We start from the raw sequence: 25,612 nt of genomic DNA on the forward strand, positions 1-25,612 counted from the left end.
TACGCAATAAAGTTATGCATTGGCTTAATACCTATAGACCTATCCCCAATGGTAGGAGGAGTAGAGTCTTAACGACACGAAGAGTTCCGTGGGTGGGAACCACGAGGAAATCGACCCCCGGTGACTGCATAGTCGTAACCTTCGATGATGTCTATACGGCCAAACATATCTGTTCTCCTGGGAATCAAGACTGGGGTTCCTCTATTGCTCCAAGGCCTTTGTCATTCTTCTATCCCCCCCGTGCTGTATGCCCGCAGGGGGGCTTTTGGCCTACAGTCCCCCAACAGCCTAGTTGGGGATACCCTCCCAATGTGTATAATCCAAACAGTGGCTGGCTCGGAACTGTATCTTCAAATAGGCTTGGCAGCCTGGAGGATGTCGACTGACTCCTAACGCCCCCAGCAACAGCACTACCAGGTAACCCCAATGGTCTTACACTGGAGGCGGGGAGATCGACTTTGGCGACTACCGTGGGTGTGATTAGTACTGCCCCTCCGACCCAGTCTTCAACTCAGGTCCCCTCTATGCAGGATCTGGTGCATCTTCCCCCAGCTGTGTGTTCTCCTATTACTCCCTTAGCCTTAAGCATGACTGCCCCCGATACCTCGTCACCTGCAGTTTCTCTCCAATCTTCCAGGGTTGATGATATCCATGTCACCTTTCCAGTTTCTGAGCCACAGTCTGATAAGACCTTGGCAGGTGTTCCCCAGCTTAAAATCCTAAGCTGGAATGTGGCAGGGCTTGCCCGGAACTTTGACAAACCTGACTGGATTTCTTTCATGGAGCCTTTTGGGATCTGCCTCCTACAAGAAACTTGGTGCCTGGAGCCCGTGCACAGAGTCGGCTTCACGACCTACTCTGTGCCGGCCTCCAGGTCCAAAGGCAGTAAGGGCCGTCCTTCTGGTGGCCTTCTCATCTGGGTTAGTGTATCGTTGGGGCTCACAGTAAAACATATAAATTCCCCATCCCCAGATCTTTTGAGACTCACTATCCAATGCCCGGGGGGCAAGTCTCTGGAGCTTTTTAACCTGTATTTCAGGGGGGCCAGGGCGGGGAACTCGAGCCCCTTGTCTTTAACTGGAGTTGAAGAGGAGCTAACTGGCTGCAACATTGACTCCTTTATTATCCTGGCCGGGGATTTCAATTGTTGCTTCGAGCCTCTGGCCAGTGATGACATTTTGGACACATGGGAGGACGATGCCAAGAGAGGCATTCCCTTGCTTGCTCTTGACCCCATTAAGAAATGGACACAGAAGGCCATTGATATTAACGCACTTTGCTTGGAATACGCCCTCAGAGCCACTAATGGCCGTTGTAAGTCAGATACTGGGGGTGCGCACACATTTAACAGGATTGGACACACCTCCAGAATTGATTACGTGCTGTTAAACTACAACCTGTGGGAATATGTCCTTGATATGGTTGTCCAACAATCTACGGATAGTGACCACAATCCCTTGGTCCTCACGCTTGCTCTCCCGTGGGACACAGGGGCCACAGCATTATCCCGGCTAACTTGGAAATCATCCCATGAAGTTGTTCCATCTAACTGCGGGAGGCGACTGAAATGGGCTAAGGTTGCTTCTGATGCTACAAGAATGGCCCAAGCAAAGTCCATAATGATGGAAGCTAAGTGTATCGTAGGCACGTTGGACTCCGATACCCCTATCCTCGTGCCATTTGTAGAGACCATTGTATCACTTAGTAATCTTTTCTTGGTTCCTGAGGGGAGGGGGGGGTCCAAGCGGAGAAACGAGACTAGGGGTAGAGATCAATGGTACTCCCACGCTTGCCGCCAAGCAAAAAGTGAGCTAATCCTGGCGGTTAGTGCTAAAGACCCGGCTTTGATCTCACTAGCTAGGAAAAACTACAAGAAGACCCAAGCTGTGGCAAAGGTCACGCACGAAACTAACTTCTGGAGTGATTTAATGGAGGCTGGCTCTAGAAAGGACTCAAGGGCTTTCTGGGCTCTGATTAGAGGCAGGGACAGGCCTGTTGACTCCCTGTTAACATGTAACATCACAGGGGAAGTTTGGTTGGCCCACTTTTCTAAACTCTACTCTAACTCCTTGGGGGTTTTGGGTCCAAGCAGGGGTACTAGTTATATAGTGCCAGATAATATCTCTCATCCTGGCCCCACTTTTTCATCTAGGGAGGTGGAAATAGCAATCAGGTGTATCGTCCCCAATAAGGCGGCAGGCCCAGATGGAGTCCCGGGTGACCTGCTTCGTAGCAACGTAGAGGTCTGGAGCCTATATATTGCTAAACTCCTGAATGAGGCACTGGTGGGTGGCGGTTTCCCGGATTCTTGGAGGGGTGCGGAAGTCGTCCCCATCTTTAAAAAGGGCTGCAGGGACGACCCTGCTAACTACCGACCCATAAGTCTGCTTGATTCCACTCAGAAGGTAGCAGGGAAGGTAGTTTTGGGTAGGATCTTGCAGTGGGCCGAGGAAATGCAGGTTTTGTCTGACTTTCAGGCCGGTTTCAGATCCGGAACCGGTACGATTGAGCAGACATTCCGTTTCCTAATGCTTTATTGGAAAGTGGTCAAACTGGGCAAGGGCAGTCTGTATCTCGCCTTCATCGATTTACGGACTGCCTTTGACCTAGTTCCACGTAACCAACTGTGGGCTGTACTTGAGGGTATGGGTATGCCCGCGTACTTGTTGGCCTTAACCATCAAATTCCATGAAAGCAACTTTGCCCAAATTAGATGGGGTCAGCAGGGCCAAAAAACATCTCGGATTCCTGTTGACAGGGGCGTCCGCCAGGGGTGTGTGCTAGCTCCCACTCTGTTTTCTCTATATCTAAACGGAGTGGTAGAGCACCTTCTCCAACTACCAGCAGATGCTCCCTCCCTGGCGGGCAGAAAGATACCAACGCTCCTGTTCGCAGACGATACCCTGCTGATTTCGAAATCCCCGAAGGGCCTCCAAACCCTGTTATCGAGGTTCCAGGGCTTTTGCGACGCAAGGGGCTTGGCTATTAACATCAGTAAAACCAAGTTCCTTGTGCTGAATCCCCCCAGGAAGACAGTCTACCCGCCATCTATAGACTCAGTACCTTTAGAGAGGGTCAGGGAATTCGATTACTTAGGAATCAGACTCTGTGATTCCATGTGTTGGAAGGCGCATCACCAAAAAACCATTTTGACACATAGGAGGGTTACGGGCGCCCTCCTAAAAGAACATCGCGCCTCACCCCTTAAACCCATTGGGGTGATACTCGATATCTACAAGGCAAAAGCTGTGAGTGCGGCATTGTATGGGGCTGAGTTGTGGGGTACCCAGAAATTTGATACCCTATCCCATCTGGAGAACAAGTTTCACAAAGACCTAATGCGGCTCCCCCACAGCTCTCCCACTCTTCCCCTTCTACTTGATACAGGAACACGATCCATAGCCGACCAGGCCAAGTTACGTCCCCTCCTTCTGTGGGCCCGTATATGGAATGTCCCTGAACTTTCAAGTTATGCGGATGCACTAAGCGACCTTCTTTCAACCCCGGGTTGGTATAAGATCGCTTGGCTCCTTGGAGTAAAGCGCCTCCTTTGTGATTTAGGTCTGGATGACGCTTGGGCCAATAGATCTTCACCACCTAAACAGTTGTTAAAGAAAATATTCTGGTCGTGGGTGGATAACGAGAGAGTGTCCCATCCGAATCTGTGCAGATCAGCTGAGGAGTTTTTGGCTATCAAATGCCGTCCCTTCAGAGAACCCTACCTTGATGCGATTTCGAATCCAGCAGATAGGGCGTTGTATTTCAAATTTAGGGCTGGGGTTTTGCCCTTAGGCACAAGGACAGCTAAATGGAAACCACCATGGCAAACCATAGAAACTTGCCCTTTTTGCACGTCCAGGGATGAATCCATTCCCCATTTGTTGTTCGAATGCCCAGCCTACGCTGCTCCCCATCGCAGATGGTTGAAACCGCTCTGCGCGAGGCTGGGCACTCGGTCTCACTTGGAGGCCCTACAGCTGTTAAGATCAGACCCTCACCCACTGTTTGCTTGTGGCCTGGCAAAATTCCTGGGGTGGGCTTGGAGGATAAGAACTGCGAGGAGAAAGATCCTCCAGTAAGGATGCCAACCTTCATTCCAGTGGCCCGGTTGTTTTTTGTATGTGTCCCTTCCCCATTATTCCTTCTCGAAGATGATAATTATGTACTTGCACAAATGCTTTTAGAATGGATGTTATCTACTATGTTGTATATTTGTAGCGCCCTTTTTGAGATTTTGTCAGTTTTGATGTACAACTGTTTTTATGCTCACATTGATTTTTACTGTAATGCTTTTATGAAATGAAATATTTCGAAATAGAGCTATACAACAACAACAACATCATTTCTACTATATAGCATACGCCCAGATAAACTGCAAAGATGATTTACTATTTTGCCGGCTGCTGGTTAAATGGCGGAGATGTTCAATTTGGCCAGCAGCCTTGTAAATAGCTGCTTCCTTTTTTTTCTACAGTGCATAGTTTTCCCAAGGGCATTTGAGAGCTTTACAAAAGCAATAGATTACATTAGTAAGGTCAGGATTTTTTGATTTACCCAGAATTACAGGCTGTTTAACAGTCGCCGGTACTCAAATCTGGTTCCCCAGTTCCAAAGTAGGCAACTCTGGCCTTTAGGTCAGATCTCCTCTTTTGCTTAGTGCACATTGTAATTTGTGTAGAGTGTGCTTTGAATTGCTTGAGATTTTGATTGTGGGGTTTGTATTTTTGCCTTAAATGTGCATGCTGTCTTTGCTTCGCATACTCTCATTTGCGGTGAAGGACATTGATTTGGAGTCCTGTCCCGTATAGAAAAGTTGAAGAACATGTGTGGTGCTAGAACCTTATAAATGACATCTGCCATTCCTTTCTAGGATACTCTTTGAGCTGTGAGACGTGCTTAGGTCATGGTTCGGCCAGCTGTCAAGGCTCCATGAAAAAGTGCGATAAGGTTGACGACCTGTGCATCCAGGGATATGAGAACAACACACTTGGTGAGTGTCCTGAATTATAGTTTCAATGCAAGCCTTAATTGATTGGATGCACACAGAGAACACATTCATATATGAACATATTGACACCTCAACACCTGCTGCCCAGGAGCAGCCTCAAAAGCATCATAACATAACATGTTTGATTATAAAGCACACGTTCACCCAAAAAAGCCTCTTGGTGCTGAATAATAGATGTTTATCGTTACCCAACTCATGGTTCTCATGTTCTCCACCCCAGAAGGATGCAAGCTGAATGGACCTGAGGTTAAACACAGGCCCCTACAGTGGCTGCATTAATCTACTAAGCCACCTTAGTCACCTGAGGCAGATAGTAGCGCCGTGAGGGAAACGGCTTGTTGAACCTACCACCTTTGGGCAGCCAGTCCTGTGCATCAGCACCGCCGTGAGGGAAACGGCGCAACAAACACCCACATCTCGATCGACGGCGCCGAGTGGGCTGGGAACTACAATTCCCAGGTGCCCCGGCGGCCGTGACGCCAGCAGAGCGCCCGGAGGCGCGTAAAAGGAGTGCAGCGCCGAGCGTGCACTGGGGGCTTACAGAGGCAGATAGTAGCGCCGTGAGGGAAACGGCTTGTTGAACCTACCACCTTTGGGCAGCCAGTCCTGTGCATCAGCACTGCCGTGAGGGAAATGGCTTGTTGAACCTACCACCTTTGGGCAGCCAGTCCTGTGCATCAGCACTGCCGTGAGGGAATTGGCTTGTTGAACTTACCACCTTTGGGCAGCCAGTCCTGTGCATCAGCACCGCCGTGAGGGAAACGGCGCAACGAACACCCACATCTCGATCGACGGCGCCGAGTGGGCTGGGAACTACAATTCCCAGGTGCCCCGGCGGCAGTGACGCCAGCAGAGCGCCCGGAGGCGCGTAAAAGGAGTGCAACACCTCTCGCCCCGCGAGTCGCGCGCGGGGAGCGCCCGGGGCGAAGCCCGGGCAAAGGGCGGGCCCTCTACGGCCCTCATCGGCACGAAGAGGCAGGAGCAGGGCCAAGAACGCTGTCCAATTTCACCCAAGTAAGTGCTGCCACCCTCCCATTCCTGCAATCTTCTGGATCATCATATTGACTTTCTTCCCAAGGACTACCATTGTTGATATTAACATGTCTAAAGCCAAAGCATCTTCTGCTCCACTTAACACAATAGACAATTACATGGTACAGAAAGTTGCCAAAATTAACCAGGATAGGAGGTCATCTCTGGGTCTTAGCTATTCGCCGGACTTGCTCATTGACAATACACCCCTACTAGTTTCAGTTCTTGACATTAGTAATGAGGTTTTCCAAACCCCTGATAATAACCCACTGACCCAATTATTAGTCGAGATTAATGAACCAGCTCCAGAATGCACAACTGATGTTGAAACTAATACCTTAGAAGAGGAAACTCCTACACCGGTGCCAGCCCCTAGAGTAACAAAGGGTAAGGGTAAAAACATACCAAAAAGGGGCGGACTTAGATCAGGTAAAAAATGCCCTGAGGCCTCCTCTGAGGATAAAAATGGCGATGACATTGGGAACAATGGGGGAGGTGTAATTCATCTAGATGAAGATCAATTCAAAAAGCTACTGAATGCCATAGATAATAAAATTAAAACGATTACTAAACCACTTCTAAGTAAAATTGACCTGCTTACAGCAGAGGTCACTAGATTGGGATCGCTTTTGCAAAAAACTATAGTAGAAACACTCAAGTCTATCCCAACAAATTTGGCTATGGCAGATCCGAAAATTACTAAAGCCGTAGTTTGCCCAGATATTGCCGCAAACACTTCCCAAAACACCACGTCCCGGTCGGGACAAGGGGGAGAGGGGATGGGAATTCTAAACCCAGCTCCCATGGTTGAGGATTCTGCAGGGCCTGCTACTAGAAATTCCAATGAGATAGAGAATATAGATAAAGGTCCTGTAGAACTAATAGTGGAAGCGTCCCCTTTAATACTGGTCCTAGCAAATTGTCCCCAATTAGAACCAGGACAAGAGGAGAATATCCCTTCTTTGATTAACAAATCACTTCATTGGTTATCAAAGAATATGGCTTTTAAACCAGGAGGCAGGGACCAGTTGGCACAGGAAGTAGTAAAAGCTAGAAGGGTTGAATGGATTGGGGGTGGCATTAAAAAGTTTAGGGGGGATTGCGTGGTGTTGCACCTCTCGGATCCTGAAGTCCTACCAAACATACTAGCTAATATATACCCCCCCCCAGCGTAGATCTACAGAAATTGTGCCATTAACGTTGGATTTCTTTTATACAAAAAAGGGAAACACCATAAATCCAACATTGTTAAAAACTAAATGGAACCCTGTAATAAGAAAAGCCAAATACCCGGCAAACAAAAATAACTGGGAAATTGCGATAGAAAATAGGTTTGCTGCCATATCAGGATTATGCCAATGTGACTGACTGGAAAACCCGATGAGTGTAGGGCAGAGGTCAAGCACGGGAATCCCAGTACTCCCATGTCAAAAGAAATAGATCGCGGAGAGACTAGGATACTTGAACCTAGAGGTTATAGCCCTAAACCAGTAGAGAGCAGCTCATTTGCTGCTCAATCTGGTATCAAACTAGTTGAAGCAAGGTCTCCACCTGATGCGCCTTCCCCTAACCTGACTATTCCCTTAAATAAGAGGAATATGGAAAGGGAAAGTCCCATCAAGATCATCTCTTGGAATATCGCAGGTATCCAACATAAAATAGAGACCCCAGAATGGTGCGACTTTATAGATTCTCATGACATTGTGCTGCTACAGGAGACATGGTCAGTGTCACCAATCTTTCGTTTGGGATTTCTAAACTATTATGTGCCCGCGAAAAAGAATACAAGGGGACGCCCTTCAGGGGGTCTAATTATTTGGATACGGCAAGCTCTGCAATGCACCTTCAAGCAGAACCATATCTCCAATAGCGACCTACTTTCTATACTGCTCACTTGTAACGATGGTTGCAAGCTGGCAATATACAATATCTATGCTAGGGGAACGCAAGGGGGCATATCCTCAGATATAGTAGGAGATTTAGATGTTGATCTAGAGACGATATCTACCCAGTTCAATATATTGGTGGGAGGAGACCTAAACACAACATTTGAACCCCTAGGTTGCGAGGATAATGAGCTGACATATGAAGAAGACACCAAATGGGGAATTCCTCAGTTAGACATTCCAGTGGTTAAAAAATGGACAGAAGTAGCTATTCAGGTTAAAAGCTTATGCCTATCCAGAGGATTGAGGGCTGCCAATGGCCGCACTCCTTCGGATATTCAGGGTAGGCATACCTTTGATAACCTAAGATCAAGTAGTAGGATTGATTATATTCTGATAGATGTTAGAGCCTGGAGTAAAGTGATCGACATGCAGGTCATATCTAGGTTGGAGAGTGATCACAACCCTTTGTCTTTACTATTCAACCTGGAACAAAAAATAATGGCAGAAAATCCAGCTAAGAACTTTATGACTTCAGATGTTGTTTCATCAAATAATCTTCGTCATGTTAGATGGGCAACTTTAGTAGCCAATGCAGAGGATAGGCAGGTCCTTGAGGGGCTAGTTATCGATGAAGTCGCCAGACTACAGGTTTTAACAAATGATGAAAATTTTAAAGTGATGATTGAAGAGTCACAGCCAAAGTTTTTTGCTAGTATTCAGAAGCTATTCCTGAAAACAAGCAAGAAGAAGAAGGGTAATGGACAACCCATAAAGAAGGGTTGGTACGATCAATCATGTAGAATAGCAAGACATAATCTTAGTAATGCTTTAAGATTCAAAACGGGAGTTTTAAAAGCCAGGGACGAATGCAGAAAAACCCAGTTAAAGGCAAAAAAGCAATGGGATGAGAATCTTTGGTTAGATCTGAAGAAGGCATGTGTTGATAAACACCAGAAAGAGTTTTGGGCCATATTAAAGTGGGGCTCAGGGGGTGTAGCGGAATGCCCAAAAAATCATGTTCCTAAGGAGTCCTGGGTTGACTTTTTCAAACCCCAATATGCTGACAACACAGGCCTTCAGACAGTTCCCCCTCTAGAAAGGGTATTTTTTGTCAATGAATTATTCACATTAAAAGATGTACATGAGGCAATGGATGGAGTGACCAGAGGCAGGGCACCAGGCATTGATGGCATACCGGCTGATGTTTTTCTATTAGACAGAGATAGCTGGTGTAAATATTTTGTATGGTTTGGGAATGCTATCGCTCAGGGGGCAAAGATTCCTACAACATGGAAAGGAGCAGAAATAATCCCAGTTTACAAAAAAGGAGATAAGGCTATAGCAAGCAACTACAGGCCAATCAGCCTCATCGACTGTGCCCAAAAGTTGATGGGCAGGCTGGTTCAAAACAAGTTACAAGCCTGGATAGTTGACAAGGACATTCTTTCGCCTTATCAAGCGGGATTTCGCCCTTTAACCAGCTCTGTCGACCAGGTGTTCCACTTTTTAACTTTATACTGGAAAAATGCCACCCTGCTAAATGGTCCTCTGTTCGCTGTTTTCGTTGACCTGAAGTCCGCGTTTGATTTAGTTCCCCGGCAAAAACTTTGGGATGTCTTAAGGGATTTAGGAATAAGCCCGGAATTACTAACTTTGCTTGTAAGACTCCACGAGAACAATTATGCCCGGATTAGGTGGGGAGCCCAGGGGGAGGTCACGGAAACCTTCCCTGTTGAGAGAGGTGTAAGACAGGGCTGTGTCCTGGCCCCCACGTTATTTTCCCTCTACATAAATGGCATTGTGGATTTCCTGAAGCAAGTTCCGACGGATGCTCCATTACTAGATGGGAAGCGAGTTCCAGTACTTATGTTTGCAAACGATACCTTGCTGGTCTCGCGGACCCCTAGTGGTCTACATAAGACAATAAACGCTTTTGGCGAATTCTGCCGGATCCGGGGCTTAGAAATAAATACATCAAAGACAAAATTCATGAATCTGAATCCCTCCAAGAAATTCAAGGGGAAAATGGTTTACAACGGGGCTTTCCTGGAAGAAGTGGATGCCTTCACTTATCTAGGCATCTCCCTGAACGCTAGTATGAATTGGAGATCCCACATGGACTTTGTATTGTTAAAATTTAATCAGTTGGCATGGGCAATAGCCAAAAAGTATAAATCTTCATTTACAAAGCCAACACAGCCAACATTGGAGATCTATGGCATGAAAGTGCTGGGTGCATGCCTTTATGGTTCAGAACTTTGGGGTTTCACCAATTTGATTGTTTTAACAGTGGCAGAAAATAAATTCCTGCGGGGCTTGATCGGGGTTCCACAGAGCACCCCCTCTACTCCTCTCCATTACGACCTGGTGAGGAAAAGGATTGAGGACATGATCAGACTTCGCCCCCTTCTATATTGGAGGCGTATAAAATCCACCCCGGAGTTGAGACATTATGCTGCTGCCTTATTGGACGTTGATAACTCTGATATCTTCCATAAAGTAGTTTGGCTAAAAGAAGTGAGGAAATTACTTCAAAAATTGCACCTTGAACACTTGTGGTCCGTAACAGACCCAGATGACTTTCCTTCAAAGACCACATTAAAAAAGTTATACTGGGACATGATAAATAATGCTGCACTGACCTCTAGCCAATCTCCTGCCTTGACATCCCAGTTCCTGGAGTTAAAAACCTCCCCAATGTTTGAACAGTATTGGGATTTGATCTCCAAGCCTCTAGATAGGAAATTGTATTTCCAGTTCAGAGTCGGCACCTTGCCCCTAAATGATTTTACTGTTAAGTGGTCCCCAGCTAATGTAAACACATGCTTCCATTGTAAATCCCATGTAGAAGATATTTTGCACTTTTTATTTATATGTCCACTATACGCTGCCCCAAGGAATAGGTGGCTGAAACCGGCATGCAGAAACTTGGGCACAAGGAGATGTATTGAGGCTTTTAGGGTCCTGAAATCAAATTGTGCACCTCAACTTGCAATTGCTGTGGCTAAATTCCTGGGATGGGCCTGGATAATACGCACGCGCACTTTAAAACCCCCATGAACTACATGAGCTTCCTTTGGTCTGTGATGATACTCCTTTTAAAAAAGAATCTGTAAATTTTAAAGATCCTTATTCGCCAACAATGTACAAATGTATGGTATTTAATACGTTTTTATTATTAGATTAGTATTTATTCTGTCTAGTTTAGGGAAGAAAGCTTTTATGACAATGTTGTCGAATAAAGTATTTAAACTTGAAAAACTTGAGAACAACACACTTGGTGAGTGTCCTGAATTATAGTTTCAATGCAAGCCTTAATTGATTGGATGCACACAGAGAACACATTCATATATGAACATATTGACACCTCAACACCTGCTGCCTAGGAGCAGCCTCAAAAGCATCATAACATAACATGTTTAATTATAAAGCACACGCTCACCCAAAAAAGCCTCTTGGTGCTGAATAATAGATGTTTATCGTTACCCAACTCATTGGTTCTCATGTTCTCCACCCCAGAAGAATGCAAGGCTGAATGGACCTGAGGTTAAACACAGGCCCCTACAGTGGCTGCATTAATCTACTAAGCCACCTGACCTGGCCTAGGGTGATGATATTAAGGGGTCCGGGAGAATAAAGCCCACAGGGATTAACCCCTTCCATGTGCAGGACAGCAAGGAGCCGTCTTGTACCACGGTGCTCATGTGCGCAGGATGGCTGCCAGCCGTCCTTACACACGGCACTGGAAATCCCTCTGAGGCTGTGGTTGTGGTTTCACTTTAATGATGATCAGCGCGCATGTTGCGCAGACATCATTTCAGTGAAACTGAAACTTAAATGAGCCAATAAACTTTCTACGTTCTCAGGATGCTATCTCAGCCCCCGAGCATATAAAAAGATAGGATAGGTATAATTGGAAAGGGGAGAATCTCCCCTTTCCAATGGTACCCCTCCCTAGTGAATCCCTGCTTTGGGATCGCATCAGGAGTCCAAGGAGGTATGGGTTGTGTCGATCCCCCAATGTCTACACAATAAGTGTTGGGCCCAGCCGCGAACACTTGGCCCACCCACACAAGTGAGGTACCATTTTCATCGGAATACTTTGGAGAATGCAGGTGGGTAAAATATTGTGGATCCATGCAGATTCCAGAACTTTCCATCACAGAATGTGAGGAAAATATTTTTTTTGCTAAGTTTGAGATTTGCAATGGAACATAAACCAGTGAGACCACAAATTCTATCTATCCTTGTTTACACCGGGTGTCTAGTTTTCAAAAATATATAGGGTTCAAAACCCACAGCTAGGCATTTTTGTAAAAAAATGGTCAGGTTTCTCTGTAAAAATGTGGTGTGTCCATGTTGCGTATCGGCCCGTTGTCTGTCACGGGCACCAGGCCTACCCACTAAAGTCAGGTACCATTTTCATAGGAAGACTTTTGGGAATGTGGGGTGGGTTGAATGCCAAAACGGTGTACAAAATTGTGGTTTTCTTACAAATGTCTGCCTGTTCCTGAAAGGTGGGAAGATGGTGATTGTTGATACCTCTCTTCTGCAGCAAAAAAAAAAATGCTGTATTTTGGCTAATTTCTGGTTCCCTTCCGGGGGAATCCCCAAACCCTGGGTACCTTTAAAATTCTCATTATTTTGGAAGAAAAGGTCTCAAATTTAGTGTTGATACCTTATGTGGACAAATGTTACAGGGGCCTACGTGCAAGCTACCTCAAATAGTCAAAAAAAAGGCTTAGCACGTGGGGGGGGGCCTAGCAAAGAAAGGATTAATGGAATTTTCTACTATATCAGTTGTAAAACTGAATGGCCACAGTTTCTGCCATTGGGCACACACTGTCATTTTGCCAATCTGCCCTTGACCCAATTATGTGAAATCTGGCACATTACCTTCCTGTAATCTGAAACACTCCAGCTGTTATGTTAACTGTTTGCAGCTCTGATGGTGCTATTAGTAACCCTTCTCAATGGTTTGCATTGTGATTACACTTGTGGGCCATAGCCTGGAACCATGTCCCAGCAGCTAGCAGCTAACCCAAGGCATGTGACTTCTGTTTCCCATCTCTCACAAGGTCTTTGCTGCTGGACCCATGTATTCTTTTCTAACCACTGCAGGTACTAAGTCCACTGGTGCTAATCAGAGGCTTCATGGCCACTAGAGGGTGCTCAGAGAAACTAACAGTTATCTCTTTTTATGGAGGTAATTTGACTCAGAAAATCTTGGATGCAGCTTGCCTGTGGTTTGATACAAAGCATGTAGTAATAGGAAGGGCAGGGGTTCGAACATCCCCCAAAGTCCCCTCCCCTGGATGTCTCAGTGTGCCACCGTTTGAAGGTGGGTAATTGAGTACTATTACTTTGGGTCAAAGTAGCATTTGCTATTTACTGGTGTTAGCAGTAGACATACTATGTAACAACACATTATCATTGAATAAATACATATTAGTGGGTATCGTGAAATCCTACATCCAGAGTCTCTGTTGTGTTCTTACAAAACGTTTTCCCAACAGGTAGTGATACCCGTCTAACGGTTGTGAGGGCATGTCAAAATACTCAGGAAATGCCTCCGTTTGTCTGTGAAGCTTCTGACCACTCCGTCAGGAATTCTGAGTTTTACCTGAGTTTTGTGACAACGTGCGGCCAGGACAGAGATGAATTGGAAGGTATGTTATTTCCAAGGTGTATGGGGAGCTCTTGACACACTTGTGAAGGGTTAAGGTTGCATGTCAGACTGGAAACCTTATCTCACAATGAGAGACAGGGCACATTTCTTCTTCATGGCTTGTGTTTCAGTAGGAATTATTGCAGGAAGCTGTCTTTGTGCTTAAAGTCTCTAGGCCTGAGCAGCCATGAGGACTACTGGGAGGCATGCACTTGTCCATTAATTCATGTCAGCCAATAGAACTGCACATCTCCCCAGTCACCAAGGACCTCACCTAAGGGACTTTGGTCTATAGAAGCTCAGCAAATCACCTTGCTGAACTGTCCTGCATTAAAGTGAAAGGGCAGGAATGGACAATATTTAACGGATGCAGGGCATTCCTCTCCATTCCTCTCCTTTCTCCATGCACAGGCACCCTTTCAGCAGCTTAGTGATGATGCAGGCACCCTTTCATCATGGTGCAAGGGGGCCTGTGTTGTCGGCAGGATTGTCTTTATGCAGAAAGGGCATCTTCCTGCACAAAAACAACCATTGGAGGATTTTTCTTCTTTGTATGTGTGCTGTAGGACGAATTAATGTATTTCTTTGTTCCGCCTTACCTTGGGAAGTATAAGCTTTTGGTGCATTCCCAGGTTTACATGGTTTTGTAAATCTGGGGAAGTATCAAAATCTGTGGGTGTTGCATGGGAAAACCCTCTTCAAAGTCCATGGAATTCCCCCCATGGACAGAGTAAGGTAGCACAAGGCAGAATGATTTGCACTGCCTTGCCTAACTCCATATCTAGGTGGTCATTCAAAGCCATGCAAATTGACCTTGCGTGACCTTGTAGATATGATTTCAAGCTTTGCGTGCTGGAGCGTCACAAAAAGTGATGCTCCAGTGCTGCAAGAGGCTAATAAATATGCCCCAGGGGTCTAAAGGGATATCCTCTACCCACCTCTGCCTACATATTTTAAGCAATGTGTATTGGCCTTCCCCTCTATGTAACTGACAACATCAACAACTCTATTTAACAAATCTGTAGCTGTGTCAGCAAATTGAGGACATGAGGTTAAAAACCCTTTTAAGGTGACAAACCCTGCAATTCTCAGAATCATAGGGTTTGTGTAATTTTAAAAAAATGCAGCTCATAAAAGGCAGCAAATAGGTGGAGGCATGAAAGGAACACTCTCTCTTTTTATATTTGAATTGGAAAGGTATTGCCAAATACAGTTGGACATCATTATTCTGCAATGATCCAGAAATTGAGATGGTAACTGATTTGCTAATAGTCATACAGCCAGGTTTAGATGGCCCGTCGGAATTCCAGAAGTGAGTTGATGTCCCAGAGCTGTGTGGGGAAGCTGTTCTAGGTCTTTGCTGCGATGTAGGAGAAAGAGCGCCCACTAATCTGCTTTAGTAGATGCGAGAGTGCAAGCAAGACATAGGGAGGTGGACTGTAATGTCAACAGTTGGTGGAAGTTCATGTGGTACTTAATGTGGGTGTGTCTTTGGTTATGTAGAACCTTGTATGTGTGTGGCAGTAGCTTGAATTGACATCACTTCTGAACCGAGAGCCAATGGAGTTGCATTAGGTGGGCTGGGATGTAGTTTCATCGAGGAGGTTGAGGATGAGTCTGGCTGTGGGGTTCTGTATTGTTTGAAGATTCGGTCGGAGGGAGCATTGCCATTATCCAGTGAGCTAGTGATGGGTCCCTGGGTCATGGTTCATCATGTGTGAAAGAGTATGAGAATGAAAAAGGTTTATTAAGCGAGCAATACCCGAGGGTGTCTTAGGGGGGGAGGAGTCCATCAGCCTGGGGAAGAGGTCTAAGGTGTTTCACCGTGGTGTGGAAATAGGCAGGTCTTCAGCTCCTTCCTGAATTGCTGCAAGGTGGATTGTGACCGAAGTACAAGATAGCTTTCCACCCCAGTATGCAAGCATTCTTCCACCCCATTTAGAGTAGACACTTGAAGATCTTATGTAGCATGAACTTGTTATAAATGATGACTCTGAGGTTTTCTGGCATAGTCAGTGGATAAGTCCCAGCAGAGAGCAGCAGAGAGCAACAAGCGCTGAACGCCAGACTCCACTCGCCATTCCTCGGAGGAGAGCAGCCGGCGAGCAGGCGTGGTAGGCAAGGGGCAGGCAAGTTGAAGCAGCCCTGCCGAGTATCATCAAAGCTCCCCCTGATCCCCTGATCGGCATCCGGCACCCGGCCCCCGGCACCCGGCCCTCGGCCCCCGGTAAAAAAAAAGCTCCCGGCATCCTGTGAGGAGGGAGTAAGGAGGTGTAAGGATATCAACAGAAAGGCCGACCTGCCGGGGAAATCAACGCGGCATCTGGTTTAACCATATGTGGGTGCTGCCTGAAAAAACTGCCGCAGTCCGCCGTGGTCGGTGGGTGTCAGCGGCTTGCAGGCTCCGGTGCAGCAGGTGAAGTCGGGCAGGAAGTTGCGCCTGTGTGCATTTGTGCATTGGCGCATTGGTGCACGGGAGAAATCGCGTCGTGGAATATCAAATTTCAACACACAAATATAAGTCACAAATGGTGGGGAACCCGGGCAGGAGGTTGCGCCCGTGTGCATTTGGTGCATTGGTGCACCGGAGAAAATTGCGTCGTGGAATATCGAATCTAAACACGCACATACAAGACTCAAACGGTGGAGAACCCGAAACCGGGGAAGCGGAATAACTGGTGACGTTGTGAGCTAACCCTAGTCGGATGAGTCGGGTAAGTTTTGGAGAAGCGGGGAGACTAGCTGGTCAGAGGAGCCATAGAGATTGGTTTTCTGGGGCAGTGCAGGTGACCTTAAGGGACATTGCGGTCTGGGTCTTGTGAGCTTGGCGCCGGGTGGCATATGCGGTTACGTAGACAAGACCAGACCAGGCAAGAACTTGCTCCCCTGCCCCCTGTAGGCAGTCTTCTCCACGCTAGTAATGTGCACCTGACTGCAATATCCCAGGCCCCGGCACAGGCTTCAGCACTGTATAAGGGAGTAATTCAAATATTAAGGAAGAGGAAGAGCTACGGTCAGAGCCTCTCCCCCAGCAGGTGTACTGGGAAGCTTGGAGGTTGGGGGTTTGGCACAGTGTAAAGCGGACAGCCTGCGCATAACCCTTAACCATTTGGACATCTGGCGCCCAAACCGAGTCAACATCAATTATGCGGACTGGCAATGTGAGGAAGGCTCCGGGCGAAAGGACAACTGCTCAAAGGAGTCTTGCCAAACGGAGAAGAACAGATAAAACAAACGCAAATAAGGCAAGCAACACCCTAAAAAACCCACTAAATTCACCAATTGCCTCTTTATTTGAAAAATCTGCTTCAAATAGAAGCATTACATAGAACTTACGATTTCAATTACTAAAGGATCCGGGTTCTGTATTTTTTTCTTCAACAGGGGATGTCTTGGGATTATCAACTCCTATAGCTCCCTTAAAAAGTTTCAGAGGGAATAATCAGTGGTTCGTCTACGCTACTCACACAACCACTTCTGGGAACCTAAACCTTCAATTTAGCGATAATTTGTGATTCACCTAATGGGCTTGAACAACTGGAAAATTTAGAAAATTTAGACTACAAAAAAAACCCAATCGAGACAAAAAGCAGCCTAATTATCTCTGAGATAATACATTCGACCTCTGATGATCCTAAAAGCTTACCTACGCAACAAGAGCTTCCTATAAATATAAAAAATCCCAGGCCTAGTCCTAGTCCTGAAGCAATGAGTAAAAGCCAACAAAATCATATACAATTGCTACATACAAGTTTCAAGGAGCTCATTCATATCCAGCCTAATTCATGTCAATCATTAAACAAAGACAATGAACTACTGGCTGACAAATATTCAGTCTATGAAGAGGCTGTTGTAGCGACTGAAAAGGGAAGCAACGAAGAGGAGTCTGAACCATCTGGCCTGTCTTACAAAGAAAATCAACTCAGGCCAACGGACCTCAGTGAAAATATATTACCAGTAGTAAATGCGAGGCATCACAAATCATCAAATAATGAGCCCAAGGCAAAACCCCCCAAGGATGAAGGGGCTCCGGATTTTGTGGCTCCCCTATTACAAGCACTACAAACGTCTACATCAACCTTAATAATGCAATCTGATAAATTGGACATTCAGATTGATTTAATGAATATAATTGGATCATATATAGCTGGGATAAACATAAAATTAGACAATCTAAAAAATTTAATTATGAGAGCACAAACAACCATTCCACAGCCTCAACCAACCTCTACCTGTGGACCAGTTCTAGATAAATTGATCTCTTTACCAATTATACTAGAACAGATACTGACTCTAAACAAACGACTCATCAATCCTGCCACAGAGATAGACGCCTGGGAACACCTATAACTGAGCAGCAATCAACCAATAATGATCCCTCCCCAGGGCAATCGAACAAAGAACGAATCTTCAAGTCTGGTAATGTTATAAGTAGGGAAGATTCTAATGAGCTAGTTACGACCGAGGCAATAGTTTCAGAACCAGAGAAAAAAACATTAACAAAGAGACAAAGAAAAAAAGAACGGAAAGCCATTAACAAAAAAGCAATGCTGATCCACAGTCAAGTATCAGCATATATCCCATTTTTTCAAAGATAAACCCAAGACTAATTAAAGAGGATTGCATACTGGAAAATAGTTTGGAAACAACAGGAAGACATGATAAGTCCACCAACGTTACTTCAATGACCAATAAGGAACCCAAGGACTCCCAATTATTAGGAAGAGTAATAACCCCCTCATATATGATGAAAAATCAGCAGATAGAGCATTTAAGTGCCAACCATTCATCTACTACTGGCTCGGATGAAAACTCGAACAAAATCATAACCCAGGAAAAAAACAACGTTCCATGTTCTAAACAGAGCAAGCACCAAAAGGCTATCCAGAAGAGTATGCCATCCCAAGATAATCGCTTAGTCCCGGGATGCCACAATACAGAGAGGATCACAAAATCAGCCGAGATAATAACCATTTTAAAACCTCAAATCCCGCGAGTAGCAAACAACCCAGTTGGAATAAAAGGGGCATTAGATTGTGGAATTAGTCAATCACACATGGAACACCGCAGAGAAGTAGCGGAAAAGGTAACGACTGTCTCCTCATCACAAATAGTTACAGAAATAGTAGTCAAAGATTTTGGAGAAAATCCTCAATGCCAATTATCAAGACCAACATCAGAAACACAGTGTACTTTGATTCAGGGCAAATTAAGTTTTTATATAACGAATAAGGAGATTATGCAGCCAAATCTGGTGGATGGCAAGGAATCAAGGATAGGCTCTCCCAAGCCTGGCGAAGATCATCATCAAATTATTTGGACACCGGAATATGAGACACAGGGTTGTCACGACATTCTGAATAGGTGCAATATCTAGAAACTATTAGCAGAAATTAGGGACCTAAGTGAAATTAAATCCACTGATCTTGAAATGAAAGCAAATTTGTATAGCGCTACTAAGCCCGATGGGTGTCAAGGCGCCTAACCAAAAAGAAGCTAGCTGGAGAAAAAATGTTCTCTTACTGGTAGGCCTTGATAAAGCACCAGGTTTTGAGCGCTTTTTTGAATAGGGACAAAGAGGGCTGGGCCTTAATTTCCAAAGGAAGAGAATTCCACAGCCGGGGGGCAACGATGGAAAATGCTCTGCTTCCCCAGCGGACCTTCCTAATGCGGGGAACAACAAGCAGATTCATCTCCTTCGATCTGAGGGTCCTACTGGGCACATGGCGAGTTAAGAGCGAACCCAAAGGGTCCAAAGGACCAGCTGTGAGAGCTGTATAAGCCAGACACAGGATCTTAAATGAAATCCTCTGTTGTATAGGGAGCCAGTGCAGGCTCTTTCTGGCCATTGTAGCCGAAGATGCATTGGGTAGAGCCAGGGCAAATCTCGCAGCCGCGTTCTGGATGACCTTAAGGCGCTGAATAAGGCCCTTATTGGAGTCTACATAAAGTGCATTACAATAGTCCAATCTGGAACCCACTAATGCTACCACAGTCTGCTTACGTGCTTGGGGGGAGAGGTAATGCATGATTCTTTTCAGAATCTTAATGACCCCCAGCAAGTGGCCACTGTTCTGTTGACCTGTAGGGTCATGGATAGTGATGTGTCAAATATGACGCCGAGATTTCTGGCCGATTGGGAGGGAGATGGGCAAGTTCCCAAAGATGGAGGCCACCACTTGCTAGACCAGATGTCCTGGTCCTTGCCAAAGACAAGGATCTCTGTTTTATCGCCGTTCAGCTTTAGGGAGTTCTGAATCATCCACTCCGCGAATGTCTGCATGCAGTTCCTAAAGTTGACGGCGGAAGTCGTAACAGAGTGAGCCAGAGACACCATGATTTGGGCTAAATGCGATATAATCGCCCCCGCAAGAAACATGGTCGCAAGAAGATATCCCCTTAGCCGGCTTCGTCCACTATACTGTTGCTGCAGAAAAATGTAAAAATGATGGTCGCGCCATAGGTGGCCTTTCAATCTATGTGTCCGTTGCCTTAAAAATTAATTTGGAGCAGCTCAAATCACCCGACACCAGCATCCAATTAATCAAATTTACAGTACAAAATGGTACTAATAACAAGACGATGATCCTGATTAATTATTACACTCAACCCAAACTCCGAGTTAAAAAGATAAAAAATGCTTTACTATGCAAAGTAATAACGGGCCTTCGCACCGCAGAGCCATCATGGAATATAATATTAAACAGAGATTTTAATTCAAACTTGATATTTTCACCAGAGGAAGACGAAATACTAACAGCAGACAATATGTACTGGAGTGTTCCGCAACAGTCACAAGGAAGGGAGAGGATTCGAAAGGATCTAATAGGTATCCAATTGGTAACAGATCTTGAGTATTTAGGTATGCGAGTCCTGAATGGTAGGACGGAGGAAGACCGACCGCCAAAAAAAACTTACTATGGCCCGCATGCCCAATCAACATTGGATTGTACTATTGTATGCCTTCCGTTAATTTCCTTAATAGTTAGTTTTCATATTGAGTATACACCTTTGAGTGATCACGGGATGTAACATATTAAATTCAACTTTTGTACGGAAAGATATCAACCATCTTATATACCGGAGGGCCAATTAGGTACAATTAACCAAAAACTCATAAATTGGACAAACACAAATAAAATTGACTGGTTCTCGATAATAGAGAAGATGCCGGATGAACTTGGAAACGCCCCTATGAACATGATGCAAGTATGGACTCTCTTTCTGGAGAAATTAAAGACAAAAATGAAATTACCTGATAGAAGACAAAGAGATTGGGACATAATAGCAATCTGCCGAAAGAGTTGCAAGACCTAAGAAGGGACTTGCGAAGAACCCAAAAGAAGTTGCAGCTGCACGACCAAGATGGGCGCCAACTGGACACATTTTTACTTCAAAGAAAAATATACAAAAAGGAGGTCTTCCTTCCCCCCTTCCCTTGAGCTTCTGGTTCTTAGTGCACTGTTTTAAAACTAGTGTGCTGGAACAAGCAGTTTCAGGGTGGGGTCAGACTGTCTTCAACCTCCATCAGAACTGAACAGAAACTCAGGTGAGCTGGGCTTTGACACAGGTATGGCCATGCATTCTGCCCAGTGCGAAGTGGAGTCACTTCACAACCGCCTTCTCTCCATACGATGCGCAGAAAAACACCATGCAGGAAGCAGGAGCGGATATTATGGCTCCAAAGAACTACAGGCCTATTTATCAACTTCCATTCTTAGGAAAGATCTTGGAAAAACAAGTCCTGAATATGCTGGCTGGCTACTTGGAGGAACATGGTCTACTTAACCCAAGGCAGGCCGGCTTCTGATCACAGCATAGCACGGAATTGGTCATGGCCATGGTTGCTTACGATCTGAGAATCAGGGCAGACAATAAACAGCCTTGTGCCCTGATTCTATTGTATTTGTCAGCAGCGTTTGTTACGGTCAGCCATACCATTCTGCTTGACCGTATCGCGAAGCTGGAAATAACAGGACAAGCATTTAAGTGGCTTAAGTCCTTCCTCACTGGCCATACCCAAAGAGTGCAGCTGGGAGACCAATTAGCCGAGGCTAGTACTGTGACCTGGGGTGTCCCCCAGGGGTCTGCACTATCTCCCCTGTTATTCAACATCTATCTGCAACCCCTTGTGGAGGAGTTAACGCATAGGAATTGCCAAGTTTTTAACTACGCCGACGACACCCAACTGCTGGTTCAGTTGGAGAATTCTAGAGAGGCACAGGAATCGGTAAATAACTTGCTTAGATTCACTGTAAATTTGATGACCAGCAACCTTCTGAAAGTTAATGCTGAGAAAACGGAGGTGCTGGTTATTACCAATCAAGAAAATCCTTGGTGTAAGCTGTTCTGGCCTTCAGAATTAGGGACAACGCCAACTTCCAGAACAGTGGTAAAAAGTCTAGGCCTGAAGATTGACGCAGATCTATCTATGGGCCCCCAAGCCTCTGTGGTGGTAGGCTCCTGCGTGGGAGTGTTCAGGCAACTCCGGAAGCTGGTACCCATTCTGTCTGCCTCTACATTGCAATCCATAGTGTCCGCCAATGTCATCTCTCGGCTGGACTATGGTAACGCTCTGTATCTAGGCCTCCCGCAGAAACTCCTGAGAAAACTGCAGGTCGTGCAGAATGATGCGGCAAGGTTGATATATTCCTTGCCGAGGAGCTCTCATGCGACCCCCCTTCTTTTGAAGCTGCACTGGCTGCCTATTAAATTTAGAGTGCAGTTCAAATGTCTTTGCATGGCCCACAAAGCCATTTTTTGAAAGGTTCCTAATTATATCAAAGAGCGTTTGAGGAAGTACATTCCAGGTAGAGCTCTGCGCTCGGGCAAAGCCTGCAAATTGATCCAACCTAGATTTAAGCTCAAATCTAAAGGTGGCAGGGAGACTCAATATTACTTTCTTTCAGAAAGAATCTAAAGACTTATCTGTTTAAAAAGATAACATCAATACCCTAATGGGGTTTGATGGCGGAATGGCGTCTTGGGCTGCAGCAGGTTATGTACTTTTTTCTGTGAAAGCGCTTAGAGACCAGTGGTGATTTGCACTATACAAAAACATTGTAACATAACATGCAGCTGCCAAGGCAGCAGCCAGAATCAGTTGAGGCCAACTTGTAACATGGGGGTCTCTGTAGCGCGTTTCTGGCAAACGCGGAAAACATCACACAGAACTCCTTCCTCTCGGAGAGAGCAGGGGCCACGCAGGGGAATACCGGGAAACCACTTTATTAAAGGCAAATGCATTTCGGCCTGACGGCCTTCCTCAGTGCCAAGCAGTATTCAGGAAGCATCTCAGTCCCAATTATTTAAAAGTCCTGCTTTATTGTGGTTGGACAACGGTAGCTCCCTCCACAACACAGGTGTGTCTGCTCACTGCTGGTAGCTCACGAATATGTAGCAAACTACTAGTCCCAGAATACTGTAGACTTTTCAGGCAGGTGATGCAGGGGGTGTTGTAACGCCATAGTGGTCAAACTGCATGCTGGACTGCTTGCTGGTGCTGTTAATGTCAATATCCTGCTGCTGTGTTTGTCAAGGGTATCCCCGGGTCCCCAGACCACATCAACCTCCGTGCCCCGGAATCCATCTGGCGGGGGCAGGTATGGCCATGCATCCTGCCCAGTGCGAAGTAGAGTCACTTCACAACCGCCTTCTCTCCATCTGATGCACAGAGATGGGCCACCAACGTTTCAATCCCTTGAAAAACACCACGCAGCTGCCAAGGCAGCAGCCAGAATCAGGTGGGGCCAACTTGTAACATGGGGGCATCTGTAGCGGGTTTCTGGCAAACGCGGAAAACATCACACAGAACTCCTTCCTCTCGGACAGAGCAGAGGCCACGCAGGAGAATACCCGGAAACCACTATATTAGAGGCAAATGCATTTCGCCCGACGGCCTTCCTCAGTGCCAAGCAGTATTCAGGAAGCATCTTAGTCCCAATTATTTAAAAGTCCTGCTTCGTTGTGGTTGGACAACGGCAGCTCCGCCCCCCAACACTGGTGTGTCTGCTCACTGCTGGTAGCTCACGAATAGGTAGCAAATACTAGTCCCAGAATACTGTAGACTTTTCAGGTAAGTGATGCAGGGGGTGTTGTAACACCACAGTGGTCAAACTGCATGCTGGACTGCTTGCCGGTGCTGTTAATGCCAATATCCTGCTGCGGTGTTTGTCAAGGGTTTCCCCGGGTCCCCAGACCACATCAACCTCCATGCCCCGGAATCCTTCTGGCGGGGGCCGGTATGGCCATGCATCCTGCCCAGTGCGAAGTGGAGTCACTTCACAACCGCCTTCTCTCCATCCGATGCGCAGAGGTGGGCCACCAACGTTTCAATACCTTGAAAAACACCACACAGCTGCTGAGGCAGCAGCCAGAATCAGTTGGGGCCAACTTGTAACACGGGGGCCTCTGTAGCGCGCTACTGGCAAACGCGGAAAACATCACAAAGAACCTCTTCCTCCCGGGGGAATACAGGTAAACAACTTTATTGAAGGCAAATGCAGTGTTTCTCAAGGGTTTCCCTGGGTCCCCAGACCACATCAACCTCCATGCCCAGGAATCCATCTGGCGAGGGCAGGTATAGCCATGCATTCTGCCCAGTGCGAAGTGGAGTCACTTCACAACCGCCTTCTCTCAATCTGATGCGCAGAGGTGGGCCACCAGCAGCATTCCAAAATTCGTTCCGCCATGTGGGCACCTACAAAGTGGAGCAGATCAAGAAACAAGATTTGCAAAGTTATTGACTAATTCAGGACTTTTTTAAGCGCACCCACTTGGGAACACTGTTTGCACACTACAAATCCCAGAAGGACGTAGTGTTGCGGCCCGCCCACTGAGGCAGGTGTTGAAAAGACGATGTGTGTAATCTACAGCGCTTGCAATGGTCGTCCTTGTTGCCACTGAAGAAAGGTTTCTGTATCCTGATATGCATCTGGCGGAACAAATTTTGAAATGCTGCTTGTGGAGAAGCGTGGCTCAATCGTTAGAGCCGCAGACCCTGATGCAGAGGTCTGGCCCGGGACCAGGGTTCAATTCCCGCCTCGGCAGCTCTTGGACACAATTTCCCCTGACCTGATAATTCTCACCTTGGTGCCTAGTCTAATCATGGGTCCCACTCTGTGACTCTGGGCAATAGCTTGCTTAATCTGCACAAGGCCCCAGCAGCGCTGTGGATGCCTGGCTTCACTTTGGGGGTGCCCTGGAGTGGACATTTCACAGGAATGCCAGGATGGGTTCCACAGCGGTATGAATACAGCGCTACGAGGCCTCCGGGTAGAAGTGCACTATATAAATACTCTACCTTTACATTTACATTTACATGTGAAATGATCCTGCTGGCAAGGTGTCCAATGAAAGATATGAGAGCATTATATTCTCCTGGGTGGCCTCACTCCGAATGGGTTTCCTGAGTGTTTGGATGTTTAACAGCCCTTACCCGGTCGTGGAGAGAGGCTCACCGCAGTGTAGCGGGTCCGTTGCGGCGCCACGGAGTTGCTGCAGACAACGGAACGGAGAGAAGCTGACGCCTTTTCAGGGTGATGTCAGCGTTCAAAAATGCTAATGTGGGCACCTACAAAGCGGAGCAGGTCAAGGGCACCCACTTGGGAACACTGTTTGCACACTACAACCACCAGACGGCCGTAGTGTTGGGGCCCCGCCCACTGAGGCAGGTGTTGAAAAGACGATTTGTGTAATCTACAGCGCTTGCAATGGTTGTCTTTGTTGCCACTGAAGAAAGGATTCTGTATCCTGAAACGTGTCTGTAGGAACACATTTTTAAATGCTGCTTGTGAAATGATCCTGCTGGCCAGGTGTCCAATAAAAGATATGAGAGCATTATATTCTCCTGGGTGGCCTCACTCCGAATGGGTTGCCTGAGTGTTTGGATGTTTAACAGCCCTTACCCGGTCGTTGAGAGAGGCTCACCGCTGTGTGGCGCCACGGAGGTGCTGCAGACAACGGAACTGAGATAAGCTGGTGCCTTTTCAGGTTGGTGTCAGCGTTCAAAAATGC

General features: G+C 46.3%; 1 protein-coding gene across 1 annotated transcript in view; it reads left to right on the forward strand.

The window, feature by feature from the left end:
- Positions 1–25,612, forward strand: part of LOC147701029 (phospholipase A2 inhibitor NAI-like) — a 205,356-nt gene that overhangs the window by 19,713 nt on the left and 160,031 nt on the right. The window contains exons 2-3 of the mRNA XM_086929841.1: positions 4,871–4,990; positions 13,446–13,598. Coding sequence (XP_086785967.1) covers positions 4,871–4,990; positions 13,446–13,598 — 273 coding nt within the window. The remainder of the gene's footprint in view (positions 1–4,870; positions 4,991–13,445; positions 13,599–25,612) is intronic.

This window comes from Lissotriton vulgaris, chromosome 7, assembly GCF_964263255.1.
Source record: "Lissotriton vulgaris chromosome 7, aLisVul1.2, whole genome shotgun sequence".
NCBI lineage: Eukaryota > Metazoa > Chordata > Amphibia > Caudata > Salamandridae > Lissotriton > Lissotriton vulgaris.